General features: G+C 40.2%; 1 protein-coding gene across 2 annotated transcripts; it reads right to left on the bottom strand.

Moving 5' to 3' along the window:
- Positions 1-673: 673 nt before the first annotated feature.
- Positions 674-3,930, bottom strand: LOC147603152 (uncharacterized). 2 transcript variants are annotated; one of them, XM_086797479.1, is made up of 2 exons: positions 3,709-3,930; positions 674-3,616 (listed from the first exon to the last, which is right to left on the bottom strand). In XM_086797479.1, the coding sequence occupies exon 2, from the start codon at positions 3,125-3,127 to the stop codon at positions 1,289-1,291; it is 1,839 nt and encodes a 612-aa protein (XP_086653605.1). In that variant the 5' UTR covers positions 3,128-3,616; positions 3,709-3,930; the 3' UTR covers positions 674-1,288. The 2 variants fall into 2 exon arrangements, with proteins under 2 accessions (XP_086653605.1, XP_086653606.1); XM_086797480.1 differs by having other exon boundaries at positions 674-3,507; positions 3,709-3,835.
- Positions 3,931-19,703: the final 15,773 nt, after the last annotated feature.

Here is a 19,703-nt window from a genome sequence, read left to right as displayed (position 1 = left end):
ATTTGGAATAGTTTTGGGAGCCTAAATGGTGCTCGCAGGTGCTTAGAACATGGACTAATAGTTGGAATAACTTTTGGGTATAGTTCAAAGACTAAATATGTAGGTCAAAAAAACAAAATTGACCTAAATACAACTTGCTATCAAGAGTTCTATAAAAAGGCAAGTCATCGATAATTTGTAACATTCAGATACAGAGGCTGAGCCATGGCTAGCCATATCTTAGTGGATAAGTTTAGTGGTGAAGGGTTTCATACATGGCAACAAAAGCCATGTATCTACTCATGCAAAAGAAGCTTTGGGAGATAGTAAATGGAGATAACCTCAAGGAAGAGAGGCCCTGGGAATAATATCATTCATCACATTAACAACTTTAGCATGTTACAATCACTGAATCGTTCAATGAATCAAGCTTATCTAAAAAAATGGTTGGATGGACAATACAGCTGTGATGCATTTCAATGCAGAGGATGACAAACAAAAGCTTTGAGCAGTTGGGACCCAGTTTGTGTAGCCACACGCACATGTATCCACCCGCCTCAAAACATGCCAAAAGCACCCGCAAAGTAATGGCATTTTGTAACAGAAATAAAATAAAGTATTCCTCAGAAATCCTCACATGTCAACAATTGAAGAGAGAAGAACAGATTGATCTGAAGGACAAGCGCAAGCCTCCTTGAAAAGAAAGTAAATTTCAAGTTGCCTTAAATACCAGCAAGAAACTGACATATCAAGGAAAATCATAATGAGCAAGTAATCACAGCAAAGATCTAAACAACCCATCTGTTAATTCATAAATACACATAATGAAGAGGAAGGGAATGGACCCATGGCCACCCATTCCTGCCTGCTATGTAGTCATGAGGGTGAAGGAAAGAATGGGCAGAGCAGTGGCAGGTATGAGTGGGAACAGCGTCCATTTTCTGACGTCATGGGAGCTGGGAAAGTACAGGTGGTCTTACCATCTCACAGAGGTTTTTAACTTGCAGACCATAAGTTAGGTCAACTGGTGACCATGAGGACCAGAACTTGGAGCCTCATAAAGAAGCCTAGACCGCTTGTATTTGCTTCTTCCACACTATATCCATTCAATATGTACATTTATGCGCGAAGACAACGCAAATTTTACTTTACAGTTTGATTTTCAGTCTCCTCTGGGCATTTGACTGGTTGATACATGTCAGCCTTCAAGAGACAATTCTGTTCATGAACTCCTCAAATATAGAAACAGTGACGATTATGCACAACACCAATTCTGATTCGTTCATGACTGCTGTTACCTTCACTCGAGCTATGCAATGTGCTTGGCCACAAGAAACTTCCGGCTTGTTGCTTCGTCCACCTTTACAGCTGCCACATCTTGCACTTTCTCAAATAGTACTTCAAGCTGTTCAACTCCAAAAGATGTCATGTCTAGCTCACGTGCATACCTCTGTTTATACAGTGTATGCAAGCTTAAAAGAGGGATTTTGCAAGCATGACTCACCAGAAGCTCCTGTAATTCCTGCCTAAACACTTCCAACCTTACTTCTGCCATATATTCATGCCCATCTGAGGCCTCCTCCTCCTCCTCCTCTACACACTGAAATACCTTGGGCTCTTCATCATCCTCTTCGTCAACTTCACTTGCTTTCTCATCATCTGAACACATTTCTGGGTGTGGCTGCAAGAGGACAATGTCCTCCATGAAATCTTCGCCATCTTTTAACACTTGCTCTGATGCTTCCGCAGCATTTCCCACATAATTTTCAAATTTACCCATGCCGCTCCTGTCATTGACGCGCAGACTGATGTTAGCTCTGGCTCTTCTATGCTTTGGTTGTGCTCGCATGCTTTCCTTCAAATGCAAGGTTCTCTTATTACCTACACCTTTTATAAAGAAGGCGTCTGGCATTCTTTCTATCAAATGGACTAGTTTGGGAGAACCATACTCAGAAAGATAGAGGGGTCTCCCAAAGAGTTTACAGTATTCTGATGGAATTCGTAGCAGAGGTAGCCTGCCTCCATTCAATTTCACGAGCCTCATAAGCTGACCTTTCAACCCTTGCAGATCTCCTGGTTGCACCCACGGCTCAGCTGATCCCATTTCATCATTCAAAGGGATATCCCCTTGCTTGTGGAGTGCATGAGAATAGGCGCTTGTTGACTTCAGCAACACTTTGCCACATGAGCTTGATGCCACAGCACTTACACAGGTTTGATTTGTCTGAGATGACTGTCCTACAGGAAAGCTCTGGGAGCTTAACACCAAGTTCTGCATAGAACCTTGCATTGGACCCTGGCTAACTGTCAACCTACTAAAATCAAAGGGAAATGACCCACCATGTGTAAGCCCAGTAGCCACTGACACTTGCGACGCCTCCGCATGCCCAGAAAGAAAGCAGTTGGTGCTTGTGTGTCTCTGGTGTACATGTCGTTCATCTTCAGTGGGGAGATCAGAATCATCACTAGAATGCCATACTGATCCCATCATGTAAGCAGAGAAATCAGTCATTCTATCTTCTCCAGAACGGTTTAAGAAAGATTTTGCAGGAACTAATCCCTCCCCACGAGCTACGCTTGGCCAATCCCAAACAAATCGACCTGCGCTACAGAGGGCAGATGAAACTCCCACACCCGCTGGGATGGCAAGCACCATGGTGTATCCACGCTGCCCTAGCTTGTGAAGGGCTGGGGCAAAGTCCACATCCCCGGAGATCAAAAGGATAGTGCTGGGAGGCGGGTTATCTAATGCAAACAAGAACATATCAACCAGGATTGCTTTGTCTGATGCATCTTTTTTTCCATTAGGAACATCAATTAGGTTCACTCCGGTCCTCTGGCATCCTTCTCGCAATCTGCGAGGGAAATGATTAAAGTCGCCATAAGCCGAGAACATTGTAACAGCCCCTTTTACTGCTGGGTGCACCCTAAGCGCCATGCGTATGTTTCCTGCCACATCCTCAGCATTGACTTCACCTGGGACAGGGCAATTCTCAATGTCCCACAAGATTGCAACAGGTCCTGTTAGAATGGCTCTTGACTGCGGCACCTTATTGGATGAGACAACACCCTGATCCAAGATTCCTCCAGCTCTAGAACTGGGAATTCTTGCACATGGAGGGCGCAGACTACTGCCAACTCCAGCCATTTGCCTGAGTTTTTTTTCAAAGCTAGAACCTCATTTTCCTGTACCCATGAGAAGAGACATCAAATCATGAACGTCCGTGATTGTGATCAAAGGCATCAAATCATGGCATGTGGCCCATAATTGTGATCAAAGGCATCAAATCATGACATATGGTATCTGCATATCTCTGATTGCGATCATTGGCATCAGCGACATCAAAATCATGAATTTCAACACCAGCAAGCATCAAAACCATCATTTGTGGCATCAGCACCCATCTTAAAAGGCATCAAAACCGTACCAGCGTCCACATTTGGGGGCATCAAGACCATTATTTATCCAAGAATTGGAGGCGTGGAAAGCGTGATATCTAGCATCAGCAATTATGAGTCAAAAACGACCTGTGACATCAGCGTCCATGCATGGGGGAGGCATTAAACCCAGGCATCTGTGGCATGAGCCTTCATCATGAGAGTTATATTAAAAGCTTCAAAACCTAAATCCAGAATCCTGAAGAAAAGTTGTGGCAAGTAAGGAAGGTTGCAACGAGCTTAGAAAATCAGAAAATTACAAGGCACGTCAGTCATTTTCTGCTAACTCACCTGCAAGTGGGTGTGGAGGAAAACACCTCTCAAAACCAAGTGGGCAGGCAAACTCCGCTCAGCGAGATCCCCCCCCTTTGCCACCATCCTCTTCACAGATCTCCCCAGGTTTGAGGCAAGATTGTTGGCCAAGGACAACCTTTTAAAACTTTAACAATACTCATGAATAGTAGGGCCTTCACCAACCGTCCTCATTCGGGGTGGTCAATCCCGTTAAAAACAATCTCCCCATCAAGGTTAATTTTTGACGCCCGCTCTGGACGTTTTTACCTTGGGTAGGTACAAGGGTGTGAGGCCACGTCTAAGGGAAAAAAACGCTGAGAAAAAAGCTGACAATATCAGGGGCCACGTCTAAGGTAAAGAACACGTTTGAAAAAACACTAACGACGCTAAACAACATTAGAAAAAAACTGATGTAAAAAAAAACACTTATCTTTTGGAGAAAGTGGCCTCTTATAGTGATGCTGATGATTGGGCAGAAGATCTTGAGGAGCTCAAAGGTCATGCATATCAGGAGGTGTACAAGGGGATGGAGTCGGAGAATCTATCTCTCAAGGATGTCCCCCCCTGTTGGGATCGCGATGCCAGATTATGAAGGCATTGTGTGAGTGCCAAGATAGGGTGATGGCATGAAAGGATTTTGTGGCATGAAAGGGTGATAGGGTTATGGCATGAAGGATTTTGTGGCTTTGCCTTTTGTAGCAACAAGATTGCATGATCGCTCATTTGCTACAATCTACTACATGTTGGGCCAAGTCCAAGCTAGCTGGAGATCTTAGGTGGTACAAGAGGAGATCTTAGGTGGTAGAAGAGGAGCTGGCCTGTTATGATGCCATTATCATGGGTCCATATGGCTGTCATGAAGGATTTGGTTGCCTGCTAGTCTGGTTGAAGTAGTGTTAGTTGCCACACTTTTGCAGGGTGCTTAGAAGTGATGGTGGGCATTTTGGTCCTTTCATGTTGATTGTATGTATATTTCTTTTCTTATCATCTCATGGACAAGAGTCGATAGAGGGAGGATCGACTGCACCCCACGGGGCCGAAGCCCACCAGACAATCTATCTCTCTCTCCCCCTTTGTCCACATCTCTCTCTCTCTCTCTCTCTCTCTCTCTCTCTCTCTCTCTCTCGCTCTCTCTCTCTCTCTCTATCATTTGAAACTATGTAAAACTACATGCAATAGCATTAAAATACAAAATTTAGAGGCAACTTACCAACCTTTTACTTATTGCATCTTTGAACTCATGAAGATCCCATGCTTAACTCCAATTGATGGCATAATAATCTTCATTTCTAGTAGATCCATGGCATGGGTTCCCAAATCCATAAGCTCATTAGGGGAGAGGCCCCTTAACTAAGCACCTAATAAAAAGCCTTGTATCTTTACACCCCTAAATACGAGGTCGTTTATCCCAACCTCCACGTGGGGTGTCGCAAAGAAGTCCATACACAAAAATAGTGCCCTCGTTTCTCACAGACTTCACCACGTGCGCGAGATAGACACAGATTGAACTTTTTGTTCCTCTCATCAGCCTTCTATTTAATTTTGTTGATGGCTACCCTCGAGGGATGGCTACAATGAATCTCAACAAGGTCTCTATCTCCAATCTGAATGGGATATGCATGGTCAAAAGAGATGGCTTTAAGGCCAAGCATCTACCATTAGTGTGGATAGTAATTTGGATTTTCTTTGTAGGTTCATTGGAATGCAATAATTGAGGCAAACGCGGCGGACTTGCCGATGGTTGGAATATATGCAAGCAAGGTCTCTATCCCCAATCTGAATGAGGTATACATGGTCAAAAGAGAGGGCTTTGAGGTGTAAAGAATTCAACTTCGAGGTGTTTTCAAATAGTGCAATGAGTGGCACCACATTGAGCGATGACATGGTCATCGATGAGTTCATTCAAGATAATGAGTAAGTACTACATCCCTTGGCATGTGATGATTCTCCTAGTGTAAGGGATATGCTTGACCCACATTGCTACATCTCTAGCACCTTTTTCTCTTTCGACAAGGGGAGCTACAAGTTGATGGAAGAAGATCTTCGAGGGGAAATTGTGGTGACCCTTAATACATTAAAGGCCCATGATGTACAAGGTGTGCTGAATTTAAAGAGGTGGAAGCAGATGAAATAGGGCCTCTCTTAGTCTTAGCAATGATAGCAGTCAATGAATTTGCTTGAAATCACCACCCAACTTAAAGATTGCAGTGATTCAAGAGTTTGGGCAGCCCATTTCCATCGAGATCATGGAAAACACCTAGGAGAGAAGGACATCATTAGTTCAATCAAGACCCAATGGTGCACAGATATTCAAAGCCATGGAATCTCAATTAGCTACATCAAAGATTGGATCGTTGCTTGTGGATGATGCCAATTGCATGATAGACATCAACAAGAACTTGTTTCGGTGCGTGCAAGTGGGAAACAAAGAAAAACATCATCTCCAATGATAGTCACAAAATGTCTTGTGTTCAAGAAGACTTGACTAACATCATGGTCAAGTACAAGGTAAGGCTAGTGTTGCTTTGCACTACCAAGCACAATGGGCCTTCCAAGTGGGTGAGTTCATACGCCATCGAGGGCAAAAGATCTATTGAAGGGGTGATGATACGTGAAGATTGTGAAAGTCTAAGTGGTGTGGTTGCCCTTTCAAGGTTGTCTTGGAGTATGCTAATGACGCAAACAATGTTAACATCCTTCTACACGATGTCCATGAAGGGCATGTTCTAGGCTCTTGGGCTGACTTTTATTATTTTCATGTCCACCCTTGTGTTATAGCATGTTGCATGGATGACTTGTTCGACATCGGAATATGTCGCCATGTAGCCAAGATCTCCAAAGAAAAAGAGAGCTTCCATATACAAAGATCCTCCCCTCTAGATCGTGTGGTCTTTCGCTTCTTCATGATCTCCAAGGAGGTTCAAACGCTTGCCTACCAAATGCGCACTCAAGGTAACATGCTCGACAATTATGACATGTGTGGGAATCACAGGGCATGGGCATTTTTCATTGGCTCTCCTTGCTATTTGTAAGGAAAAGTTTACCTAATGATTGGGCAGCAATGTATAGTGAGGCCCTGCGTTTAAAGCAGCAAAACAAGGTAGCTCGTGTTATGCAATCTGTGCCCGACCTTTTTGTATGTTAGAAGAACGCTCTTATGTGGCTTGGACTTGTTGTAGGTGCTTTATGTTCAGCCATATAATCCAATCGCGGGCAACAAGCAAAAAGGACCTTTTGTCCTCGTCATTCAAGATGGCAATGCATTTTTCGTGGCATAATTATTGGGATGTGGTGGACAACACATTTACACAACAAATGTTCTTGGTCTACCTCTCTACGCAGCTATTTTGCCCAACCAAAATGGTGTTGGTCTTCCAATTTGGCTCATGATGTGCACGACTGTGATGTTGGCAGTAATCATCAGGAGAGCATAGCTTTGGAGCTTACTTTCAAGATTATCTTTTCAAGAATGTGTGAAACTCGCCCGATCGCCATTGTAAATCGACAAAAGCCTAGTGGAGCTGGAAGCCATTGAAAAGGTTGTTGATGTGAATCCTTATTGCTAGACTCATGACCAGCAAGGACAATATCAACATATTTCTTGCCATGTCCTTTTATGTTGGTTTCATGCCAAGAAAGCGTGGGTGGAAAACCTTTTGCAACAACAGGTGGGTTTTTGCCCATGTCAATTTTGTTTGTGTGTTGCGATGTTGGGCATAATGTTGCATTGCTTTAGCTGCATTGCAAGTTCCAAAAGACAAGCAAGATGATGTTTACAATGTCTGTCAAATCTCATGCAAGCACATACTTTAGTAGGAATTTGAAGAGAGATATCAAGCATTCTTGCGGCGGCACTCATCACATCTGAATGTCTATCGCTACATCTCTAATGGATGGTGTGGGCAAACATGTGTGTGGCGGAAGCATTGGCCTAGGTTTGCTTGTCTTTTTCCACATGGAAATGTTGATACACAACAAATCTAGTGGAGAGGTTGTGGCAGTACATCAAGGACAGCCTCTTGGATGCAAAAATCAATAGATCGCCTTTTGTATGCTCTTATAGGCGACTCTCGAATTGGCACACACATGGGAGCGACCTTAGTGGAGTTCTTCAAGCAAAAACAAGAGATAGGTAATTGGACTCTTTCCTTGCACCATTGCATTTGATCATGGTGATTTTCTTCTCTCAATTGTCTCTTCTTTGTTTTTAGTTGACTCCGGATGCTTCAGTGTCCAAGGTTCAAGCAAGACTCACACTACACGACTGCATGCAGGCAAGAGGATCCTTACAAGGTACCAAGATGAACCGTTCAACACTGATCGAGGATTCCACGTTGCTTTTCAAGATCCAAAGCATGTCTTTGCTTGCACCATGGTACCATGTAAGCATGCAGTCAGGGATTTCATTAACGTCTTCACAATTTCGTGATCACGTTAACAAAACCTATTATTAACATATTAAAACTTGTGATCACATTGTATATTCACATGACCTGAGCAATAACCTGCCAAAACCTACTAGTCCCGTATCCCCGGCGGGCTTGTTGTTTTCCTGGCGGGCCCGTCGGGATATATTATATCCCGGTGGGCCCGCCGGGAAAACAAAAGAAGCCCGACGGAGTTCTGTCATGTTTATAAACATTACCCGACACCCATCATGCAACTTTTGGGGAGGTAGTCCTTGTTTTGGGGGCATGATATCTCTCCTCAAAGTACTTGTAGAGCTCTCGAGTTGCTAGAAGTGTCCTCTTGGGAAGAACGTCCTTATCTTAGGGACTGTCATCTTTCCTTGTAGGCACTCCTAAGGCTATTGAGCCACTCGTCCTTAGTTCTTTGAATTGGGGGCAGGGTGTGGTTCATAGCTAATACTTGCGGAGATTTAGAGACAAAGTTGGAGTCATTCAGCTTTGCATTTGAGCTACATAGGTAATCTACCTCATTCTGCTTTATGAATGGTTTGATGGAGCCAAGAGTCCTGCTTAGGGGCTTGTATTGGTTCTTGATACTTGATATAGTTTAGAGTAGACAAGGGTCTATTGTCCTATACTAGAGTATTGGGAAGCATAGATCTTTGATTTTCTTTGTGAATGTTAGAGAAGGTCTATTGTCCTATACTAGAGTATTGGACAAGCATAGATCTTTGATTGTGTAAAGTATCCTTAATTGGATACAAAAGGCATCCTTCATCGGGGGTGCAATGTGCATGATAGTTTCGAAGTCGTTTTGTAGTCAGACCTTGCAAGATAGTTTCGAAGTAGTTTTGTAGTCAGACCTTGCAAGATAGTTTCGAAGTAGTTTTGTAGTCAGACCTTGCAAGATAGTTTCGAAGTAGTTTTGTGTTATGTGATGATCTTTTGTGTTTGTCAAGATAGTTTCGAAGTAGTTTGTTTGCTGATGTATGTTTTGTAATACGTGAGTGACTTTGTTGTTTTTTCATTCGTGTATTCATTGTTATATGTTTGCTTGAATAGGTTATTTGAGATGGAGGACAATGTTGGATCTAGTGATACCTCCAATAGAGTCCAAATTCCAAATAGTAGGAAAAAAAGGCACCTCGGATAGAGTGGCAATATGCAATTAACGTCGGTGATCGATTCATAGATTGGGAGTGTAAGCTATGCCACACAGTAAAATCAAGTGGGGCGCCTCGACTAAGAGAACACTTTTTAGGCGGAGCGAAGAAAAAGTCATGTACCCACCCCTTTGCACCTGCAGTGGCCAAACGCATAAGAGAAGAAATTCAAAAGAAAGATTCAAGAAAACATTACACTCCTACCGTTAATGTATCAAGGCAGCAAGAACACTGTTGTTCTAATCATTAAACTCCGGCTACATCACCTGCTTGTACTCCGAACGTCAATGTGCAACCAGAAAGTAATCTACCCAGTGCATCTTCCTGCAAGCGGAACTTTGACGTAGGAAATATACCCATGCGTCAAACTTCATTGCAAGAAAGCCTACGTCAAGGTCGGCTCGATGATGCACAACTTGCCCTTGCTGAAGTGATTTACTTTTCTGGGAGTGCTATGATGATGGTGGACAGTGAGCATTGGAAGAGAGCATGGAAGAAAATTGGTGAGTATGGACCAGGGTTTTCCATGCTATGCGAAATGATCTATTAGAGAAATGTTATGCACAAGTAAAAGAACGTGTACAAAGAATAATTCTTAGCAATATAGAGCTTTTTGGATGTAGTATAGTAAGTGATGGATGGTCCAATGTACAAAGAAAACCATTAATTTATATAATGGTTATTTCACCTAGAGGTGAGACTTTCATCCGTGCCGTGGATTCTGCTGGTTCAATCAAAACTGGGGCTTACATTGCTCAAGTCATTGGCTCTGTGATAGAGGAAGTGGGTGCCAAAAATGTAGTCCAAATCGTCATGGTAAAGCGGCACTATCCACATGTTTTTCCGATAGGCTGTAATACTCATAGTTTGAATCTTGTATTAAAAGATTGGTATAAAAGTGATGATACCAAATGGTTTGCCTCAATTGTCGACACTGCTCGCCAGCTTGTGAGATTCATGCTCAAGAGATAGAGAGTGTTAGATAATTTTCGACCTCGCATGTCAGTTATGTTAAAGCTTCCAGCAGAGACTAGGTTTTGCACTCACTTTTACACTTTTGAGTCTCTTCTTCGAAATAAAGATGCAGTTTGCGAAACATTTACATGCATGACATTTCATGACTGGGAGAGCACTCAACCTAAGCAAAAACATCAGATGCAGGAGTGTATGCATCTGCCAAAAACGGATCATAAATTTCCGGGGCTATCCACGGCCGTTTATTTCGCTCTCTGTCTGCGTAGGAGACCGCCTGTGCCACCTTCTCAGGTTTCTTGTCTGCTTCAAATACAAAATTGAGAGACATCCATTTTTTGGGCACTCTCAGCAGTAACCCCCAATCGATAATACCTACGCGTGGCTTCAACTCTTTTGTAAAATCCAACACTACATTGAATGGATGTAGGTCGGTATGTACAATTCCTACCAAATGTGCTGCCGCTAGGCCTTCCACCAGGGCATGCATAATATGTGGCATATTACTAGTTGTTTTATTTTAGAAAGTTCTAGATGACTTAAAGGAATATTATCGGGCGGGGGTTTTCTCCATCCTCGATCCAAACGGAAAATTGCTCTGGTGAACTCACTGAATCTGAAAGGGACCTTCAGAAGAGTATCACCAAGCGAGCCGCCATTATAGTATGGAAAAATAGTGATCCAAGGAGATTCTTTTGCGAAGGCAATACACCTGACAATTGATGGGTGTAGAACCTGCATGCCCTGCTCTGCCTGGAAGCTCTCAAACTTGGCGCTGCCTGGAAGCTCTCAAACTTGGCGCTGCCCTCTCCTTTGTAGTGCTTTCCATAAAAAGTTATGTGCTCTGGCAAAAATGATATACCTCTAACTATATACTCTTTTACTGTGCCTATTGTTCGCCCTTCGAGCAGAGCCTCGTGCGGGACGCCAATGAGGTGTGTGCACATAGAATTGTAGATTGTGCGATTAATGGCACCCGTCCCACTCGCATCTGGCTGGCTGGATGTTGCAGCGACGTCGTGGGCAATGCGCACTCTTTTGGGGAGTGACTCTGCATCCAGCGCCTTCATGCGCTTGCTCTTGGCTCTTTGCTCGCTCCATACAGCGTCCCATAACTGTAGACGATGCATATTAGCTTCAGGCGGGGCAGCATCTCTAAGATCATTGCATGCTACACACATGCTCCCCAAAATAGTTCGTGTTATATGTTGATGGTTGAAGTCTGTTATCTTTTGTCTATCAAGCAACTCAGTGTTGCCTCCGCTTCGAAGTCGACGCTGTGCATTTTTCCATATCTACTCTAATAGATCTCGCATGAGTATCTCAGACTCATTGATCTTTTTGACGCTGTCTTCTGAACATTGTGACACTGTGATGACTGCTTCAATGCGAATTGCTCGTAGAACGATTTTACGCTCTTCAGGGGAAAGCATGGTGGTCGTCTTCGTAAATCTAGCAAATATCACTAAACACAACAAAAACGGAATATTAAACAACATTACTGACATCAACATCAAGCAATACATCATCAAACGTGAGAGAACAGCAACAAGTGTATCATTACTTATCAATGATCAAACAAAAACGGAATATCAAATAAGATTACTGAAATCAACATCATCCAATACATCATCAAACGTGAGACAACCGCAACAAGTGTATCATTACTTTTCAATGATCAAACAAAAACAGATGATCAAACAATATTACTAAACTCAACATCATGCAATACATTATTGAACGTGAGACAACCGTAATAAGTGCATCATTACTTATCATTACTTATCAAGTGCATACATGTTGCACTCCTCATCTACACACCTACCGTGAGACAGAGAGAGAGAGAGAGGGGGGGAGAAAGAGAGAGAGGCATGACAGATAGAGAGAGAGGGAACATTAGATGACATTTTTAATGGTTTTGTGAGTTCCTAAAGAGAGAAAAATAATGTTTAGTATTGTTTTATATTTTAAGAAAATAGAGGGAGAAAAGGGAATTTATTAGGGATTATATAAATTTTAAGAGAAAAAAAAGAACTCCTCATCCACACACCTATCATGAGAGAGAGAGAGAGAGAGAGAGAGAGTTTTGAAGTGTATCATGAGAGAGAGGGAGAGAGAGTGAGAGAGTTGTGAAGTGTATCGAGAGAGAGAGAGAGTTGTGAACTGTATCATGAGAGAGAGAGAGGGGGGGGAGGAAGAGAGAGAGAGAGAGTTGTGAACTGTATCATGAGAGAGAGAGAGGGGGGGAGGAAGAGAGAGAGAGAGAGTTGTGAAGTGTATCAAGAGAGAGAGAGAGAGTTGTGAAGTGTATCATGAGAGAGAGAGAGGGGGGGAGGAAGAGAGAGAGAGAGAGAGAGAGAGAGAGAGATTCATTTTTACGAGTCAGGATATCATGAAATTAAACTTAAAGACAATATGATGTAAACTTTGATCCATGAAATACTCATGCCGCGTTATCGACCAAGTATCGCATGGATCATACACAATAAAAACAATACAAGCCGCATCAAGCAAATTTACGACATTTTTTCGACCGTGTTAACGATCAAATGCTGCAATATGCAAAAAACAATATATGCACTAGCGGACGACACCAACTTGTCGCGTTAACGACAAAATGCCGCCCGAATCTATGGGAATACGAATAGGATACGGACATACACTAGCCGCGTTACCGACCATATGCCCGCATTTGACAAAGGGAAGGGAAAGGAAGGTGACATCGCCATAACGATACTATGCTTGCCGCGTTACCGAGTGACTAGTACCGCTACGGCGTGCCATACTTACCATAGGACACAAACCAGCCGCGTTACCGACTATGTGCTCCACGATAAGCACCATTCCGAAGAATGGCCTTACACGTGTGGCGGACCACCCACATCCTGCCGCGCATTGCGACCATGGGATTACGACCATGGGCGGCTGCCCGCACGAACACACACACCCACACACACCCACACAAACACACACACCCACAATTGTCATTACCTGTGTATACTGTCAGCAATGAACTCCCAAAGGGCCCCCCGGGCCCATATATATACAAAAATGTAGCCCACCGGGCTGAATGACGACCCTGGCGGGCCCGTCGGGGTTTTAATATTCCCGGCGGGACCGCCAGGCAATGCAAAAATCCCGGCGGGATTTTAGCTGGTTACCAGGGAACCTCCCACCGGCTTTTTTGGGAACATGTTAACATGTTAACATGTTAATAACATGTTAACACATGTTATTTACAAAAAAAAATTGTGATCACGTGAATATGAAATCATTGCATGCAGTCCAGCTACTACAATTTTCTAGATTAGACGCCCGAGTGCAAGCATCTATATGGGATTCCGCTGATATTACAGCATCATTCGCCAAAGCCAGCACCATCACCTTTCAAAAGGTTTTTATTCCTAGAAGATGATTCCAACCTTCCTCCGTCTAAGAGATATCAGGGTCAAACCCAGGATATGGGAAGTTCCAAAATGGAAGAAATGTCCTTTTTCCGAAACTCAATCCCCTGGATTTCAACTTCAGAAGTTCCACCCTTGAACAAGAGAGTGAAATGCTATAACTGTCAAGGGTTTGGACATCGCAGCATGGATTGCCCAACTCCTTTTGGATCAACGTTTTCTCGGCAGGAAAATCAGGGATCAAGATTCCAGACTCCAGCCCCTTCCGTCCAGAGTAATCAGGGTTCTATCTGCCAAAATCAGGGAAATCCCAGAGGTAGACCCTCTATCCAACCTGTAGTTTCAATCCAAAGTAATGCAAGACCTCCACCTCAGAATAGGGGAAGTCAAAGAGAGTTGTTCCCAAATCGGCCGTCCACTTCCCAGGCAGTAACACTAGAAGTGATTGAAGAAGAAGAAGAAGATGAAAGAGATCATACTCCACCTGCGAGATGAGGACATCTCGCGTTTTTTAAGTGGAGTAGAATGTAAGATTCCTCCCCCGCCTCCCAAGATGTCCAGTATCTTCCCCTGTAGTCAAATCCCTCTTCAGAAATATAAAAGATCTTGTTTCTACCTGTTTTGGCCTAGAGAGAGAAAATATTCTAAAGAGACGTTATTCAGATTTTGGATATTTTTGGATGGAAAAATATCTCTTTGTATTTAAATAAGTTCTCCCAAAATAGAAGTTCAAAAAGATTTTCAGAAGGTGCATTAGAAATCAAGTATAATCTGTTCAAGAGGCATTATCCTAGGGGTCAAGATTTTTTTTAAAATTTAAAATTAAGGTTCCTATGGACCAATAAGATTCATCCAAATGTAGGGAGGAGATAAATGGAAGAATAGAAGGAAAATCCCCCAAAAATGAGTAAATACTCACATAAGATGAAGAGTTGACTAAGGACAAGGTTAATAGTTAAAAAAAGAGAGATATTTAGAAGAAATGATGCATTTTTGACACCTCAGTATGGGGGAATTCCCCTCATGAAAGAGGTGCCTATTTCACATGTGTGGGAGAGTTTTAAACTCCCAAATAATGAGATATTTTTATCTCTCCTCTCTCCTATTTCAACTAGATCCAAAAAGTGGACTAAACTGACCCAAAAATGGTCAAAAATTGACCAAACTGATCTGGAAAATTCTAGAATCAGTTTGCTTGGTTAGAGGCTCACTTTTCCTATATATAGAAGCCTCCCCCTTTGTTGAAGATTAATAGTGTTTTTTGTACTGTTACCCTGCTTCTCCCAAGAGCCAAAAACTATGAGTTTACTCATAATTCATTAGTTTTTGACCTTTCCCTCTTCTAAAGATTGGTGGCCACTCTTGTTTCAAACAAGAGTAGATCCCTCAAACTATCAAGCCAAAGGAAAGCTCTCAAATTCTCCTTGTAAGTTGGAGATTCTTCTCTTTTCTATTTCATTTTATGGTTTTTATGATTTTTGTCTTCTCTAAAATGAATATGATGTTATGCCTCATTGAAAAAAGGCATTCCCCTCTCTTCTTTAGTAAATCCAACCATTCTTTATCCTAGATGAATGATTAATGGATAAAATCAAGTTTTTCATAATGTTTCTCTTAAATGAGTAGAAAATGTTTACATTAGAATGATTTAAATACTCTTAGTGAAATTCTAATTAATTTTAGAGAGTTAAAATTTAAAAAATGGTCAGCCATACAAAGGAGGTTATGGTAAAATTTTATAAAATTGTGTAAAATAAGTTTTATTTTTTTAATTCAAAAAGAGTAATTCCCATCGTATATGTATTCTTAAAGTGTTATTTTTCATCCTAGGTATAGAAAAATGCATACTAAAAATATTTTATTAAAAAAGTGTTACTTTCTTTAGAATTAAATTCTATGCATAGAAGGAAGCATATTGAAATTGTTGTTTTGATTATAAAAGTGTTATTTTCATCATAAATGATTTTTATGCATAAATGGATGCATAAAAGAAATTCTTTTATATTAAAAGAGTGATTTTCATCATAAATGATTTGTATGCATAAACTTATGCATAAAAGATTTTTTTATATTAAAAGTGTGATTTTCATCATAAATGATTTTTATGCATAAATGGATTCTTTTATATTAAAAGAGTGATTTTCATCATAAAGGATTTGTATGCATAAACATATGCATAAAAGATTTCTTTTTATATATTAAAAGTGTGATTTTCATCATAAATGAATTTTATGCATAAATTAGATGCATAAAAGAAATTATTTTATTATAAAAGTGTGACTTTCATCAGAATTGAATTTATGCATAAATAGATGCATAAAAGAAAGTTTTTATTTTAAAAGAGTTATTTCTCATTGGATTTAGTTTTTATGCATGGAAAGATGCATAAAGAATTTATTTTAATCCAAAAATGATATTCTCATCAATTTTGATTTTATGCATAACTAGATGCATAAAGAATTTTACTTTTAAAAGAGTCGTTCTTATCAATTTTGATTTTATGCATAAATAGATGCATAAAGAAATGTATTTTTAATCCAAAAGAGTTATTCTTATCAATTTTGATTTTATGCATAAATGTTTGCATAAAGAATTTTATTTTTATTCCAAAAGAGTTATTCTTATCAATTTTGATTTTATGCATAAATAGATGCATAAAGAATTTTACTTTTAATCCAAAAGAGTTATTCTTATCAATTTTGATTTTATGCATAAATAGATGCATAAAGAAATTTATTTTTATTCCAAAAGAGTTATTCTTATCAATTTTGATTTTATGCATAAATAGATGCATAAAGAGTTTTATTTTTATTCCAAAAGAGTTATTCTTATCAATTTTGATTTTATGCATAAATAGATGCATAAAGAAATTTATTTTTATTCCAAAAGAGTTATTCTTATCAATTTTGATTTTATGCATAAATAGATGCATAGAGAGTTTTATTTTTATTCCAAAAGAGTTATTCTTATCAATTTTGATTTTATGCATAAATAGATGCATGAAGAATTTTACTTTTAATCCAAAAGAGTTATTCTTATCAATTTTGATTTTATGCATAGAAAGATGCATAAAGAAATCTATTTTTATTTCAAAAGAATTATTTTCATCAATTTTGACTTTATGCATAAATAGATGCATAAAGAATTTTATTTTTAATTCACAAGAGTTATTTTCATCAATTTTGATTTTATGCATAGAAAGATGCATAAAAGATTTATTTTTATTTTGAAAGTATTATTTTCATTGAAATTGAATTTATGCATAGATAGATGCATAAAAGATTTATTTTTATTTTGAAAGTGTTATTCTCATTAAAATGGAATTTATGCATAGTAAAATGCATAAAAGATTTATTTTTATTTTGAAATGTTATTCTCATTAAAATGGAATTTATGCATAGTAAAATGCATAAAAGATTTATTTTTATTTTGAAAGTGTTTTTCTCATTAAAATGGAATTTATGCATAGTAAAATTCATAAAAGGTTTATTTTTAATTCGAAAGTGTTATTTTCCTTAAAATTGAATTTATGCTTAAATAGATGCATAAAAGGATTTTTATAAAAGTGTTATTCCTACTAAAGTTGTCTTTATGCCTAATTAGATGCGTAAAGAATCTTTATATCAAAAAATTAGAATTCTCGTACATTCTATAAATAGATGTGATGAGATGTGATAGGAATTAGATAGATGTAAATGGATGGATGGAAGTGATATGAATCAGATAAATGAAAATGGATGAATGGATGTGATGTCCTGTGAATTAGGATGTGAATGAATGGTATAGGATGTGAAGGAATATGAATCATGATATGAATGAATGATAAGGGATGTGAATGAATGACGGCATGTGAATCGGATGTGAATGGATGATGTGGTTTGATGTGTGAATGATGTAGGTTAATGTAGATTGATGTATGGATGATGTGGTTTGATGTGTGAATGATGTAGGTTAATGTAGATTAGGAACTATGCTGAAGAACGCAATATGCCTATATCACTAGAATCCAGATGCAAAAATTGCTTTGTGTGGCGTCTGTCTCAAAACATGCCAAAGAATACAATTTTAGTGATTGAGGGACCTTGCATATGCTTTTAAGAATTCTTTGGCACTTTTAAACCTATGCATCCTACACCAAAACTTAAAACCAACTGTGCGCTTCACCAAACACTATGCAATGTGTGGCCCCTTATATTGCGTTCCAGTGCACCCAAGAACACCATGAATACATGCAACAAGCGGATCTTACGTGTGTCTCCCTTGATAGAAAGATTAAAGTGGATGTCAAGGTAGAGTCAGTCCAGGGATTGGGAGGTGGATGTCCAGTGGTAAGCTAGAGTCTGCCCAGGCATTGGGAGGAGGATGTCCAGTGGTGAGCTGGTTGTCCAGTTGTGCTGATGCTATGAGATGGTGAGCAAGATTGGTGGAAGAGTTGCAAGAGGTGTAAGAAAGCGTGACCTGCATGCTAGAATAACAGCGTCCGTCCAAATGGAAATCATGACAAGGTAAGCGCAAATCGAGACAAAAAAAAAGCGATTGACATGTGTGGGACATTAAATGCACTTTTTACCACTGATCTCGAGAAATGTGCCTTTTTTTGTTTTGCATGTGGCTAGTTCCCCCCACACTTGCTAGTTCCCCCCTCACTCCCTGTTGGCTACCATCAAGCAAGCACCCTGTCATCACACTAGGAGCACATGCAATAAGTAGGCACCCTGTCATAGTTCTAGCTAGCATCTAGTTGAGGCAGGCACCCTATCACCATTTCAAGGAGAACTTTCCAAGCCAGACATCACCAACAGAAATGAGAAACCAACAAGGTATGAAACCTCAGCCTTCCTCGTGACTATTTTGTGCCAGTCAGGGTTGTAGTATTACATGAATAAGAAGCCAAAGAAAGCAATTTAAGGCCCTGGGACTTCCTCAATCTCCTCTATGGCATTGTTTGGCTTTTTTCTTGAGAAAGCACAATATAACACGATTTGGGATTTTGCGCAATCCTCCAGTCCTCATATCACATTCTTTGGCTCTTTCTGAAGAAACCTGTTTTTCATTATATTTCCATTGATTTTTTCCCCTACTCAGATCCTGGAGAGAGAAAAAGGCCTTTCAAAATGTCTATAAGCTTTGCTCATGAGGCACTGAAGCAAGGGATTGGTCTAGGTAAGCTGTAACTACCATACCTCAAACTGAATTGTTAAGATTCGTAAGTATTTTAGGTTATACAGATTGTATACTCTTGTGGAAAAAAGACAAAAGCTAAGGGGAAAAGGGAAGGATAGAGATCCTGCATAGCCCATGAAAAGGTTCCTCAAACTTGAGGGTACAACTCTTGAGGAAGGTAGATCTTGTCATGTTCTTCTTATATTTTGTCTCCTTATCTATTTGTTTGGCTTCTAAGGGTAGGGATTTGTTTCTACCAGAGAAAAAATCATGTGACATGATGCTCTTTGAGTTCCTTCATAGAAGTAATGCACATGAAGAGTTTCATATATTCTATGAGATGTTCAACAAGGAACTAGACTATGCAAAAATACTGGAGTAGCACAAAGACTTCTTGGCTGAGGAGACCAAATTGTTCCAAGGTCTGACAGAGCAAGGAAGGGTTTGTCTTGAGGACAAAACTTACATCCACATCAAGGATATATTGACAGATATGAGATACAAGAATGCAGTCAAAAAAAGGTATGAACAATTTCCACAGAGACTACCAAGGCAAAGTGTTCCATACACCCTAGAAAGTGCATACGTCTTGATGAAAGTGTGGCTTTTGCAATCTACTTTTGGTATGTGCATGGAACACTAGAAGATCTCTCAGAGCAGGTAAGAGAGGAGGACCCAACTTTTAGGATTGAAGATGTGGAGTATGTTTTTCTATATTAAATTTGAGGGACGACTATGCACTTGCAATGATTTCCCAATCTTGCACTTTGGATTCTAGGTTTATTGATGAGGATGATCCCTACATCTCTCTAGAGGACAAGTTTAACTCACAAGAGTCATTGGCTTTCTGTTTGAGGAGGCCTCCAAGTTTGAGAAGAGTG

This window comes from Cibotium barometz, chromosome 65 (assembly GCF_041138505.1).
Source record: "Cibotium barometz isolate CiBa-2024 chromosome 65, ASM4113850v1, whole genome shotgun sequence".
In the NCBI taxonomy this organism is placed as follows: Eukaryota; Viridiplantae; Streptophyta; class Polypodiopsida; order Cyatheales; family Cibotiaceae; genus Cibotium; species Cibotium barometz.
This window is presented reverse-complemented; position numbering and strand designations above follow the sequence as displayed.

Coding starts and splice junctions, on each gene's coding strand:
- LOC147603152 (XM_086797479.1), bottom strand. CDS start 3,127: ATGGCTGGAGTTGGCAGTAGTCTGCGCCCTCCATGTGCAAGAATTCCC.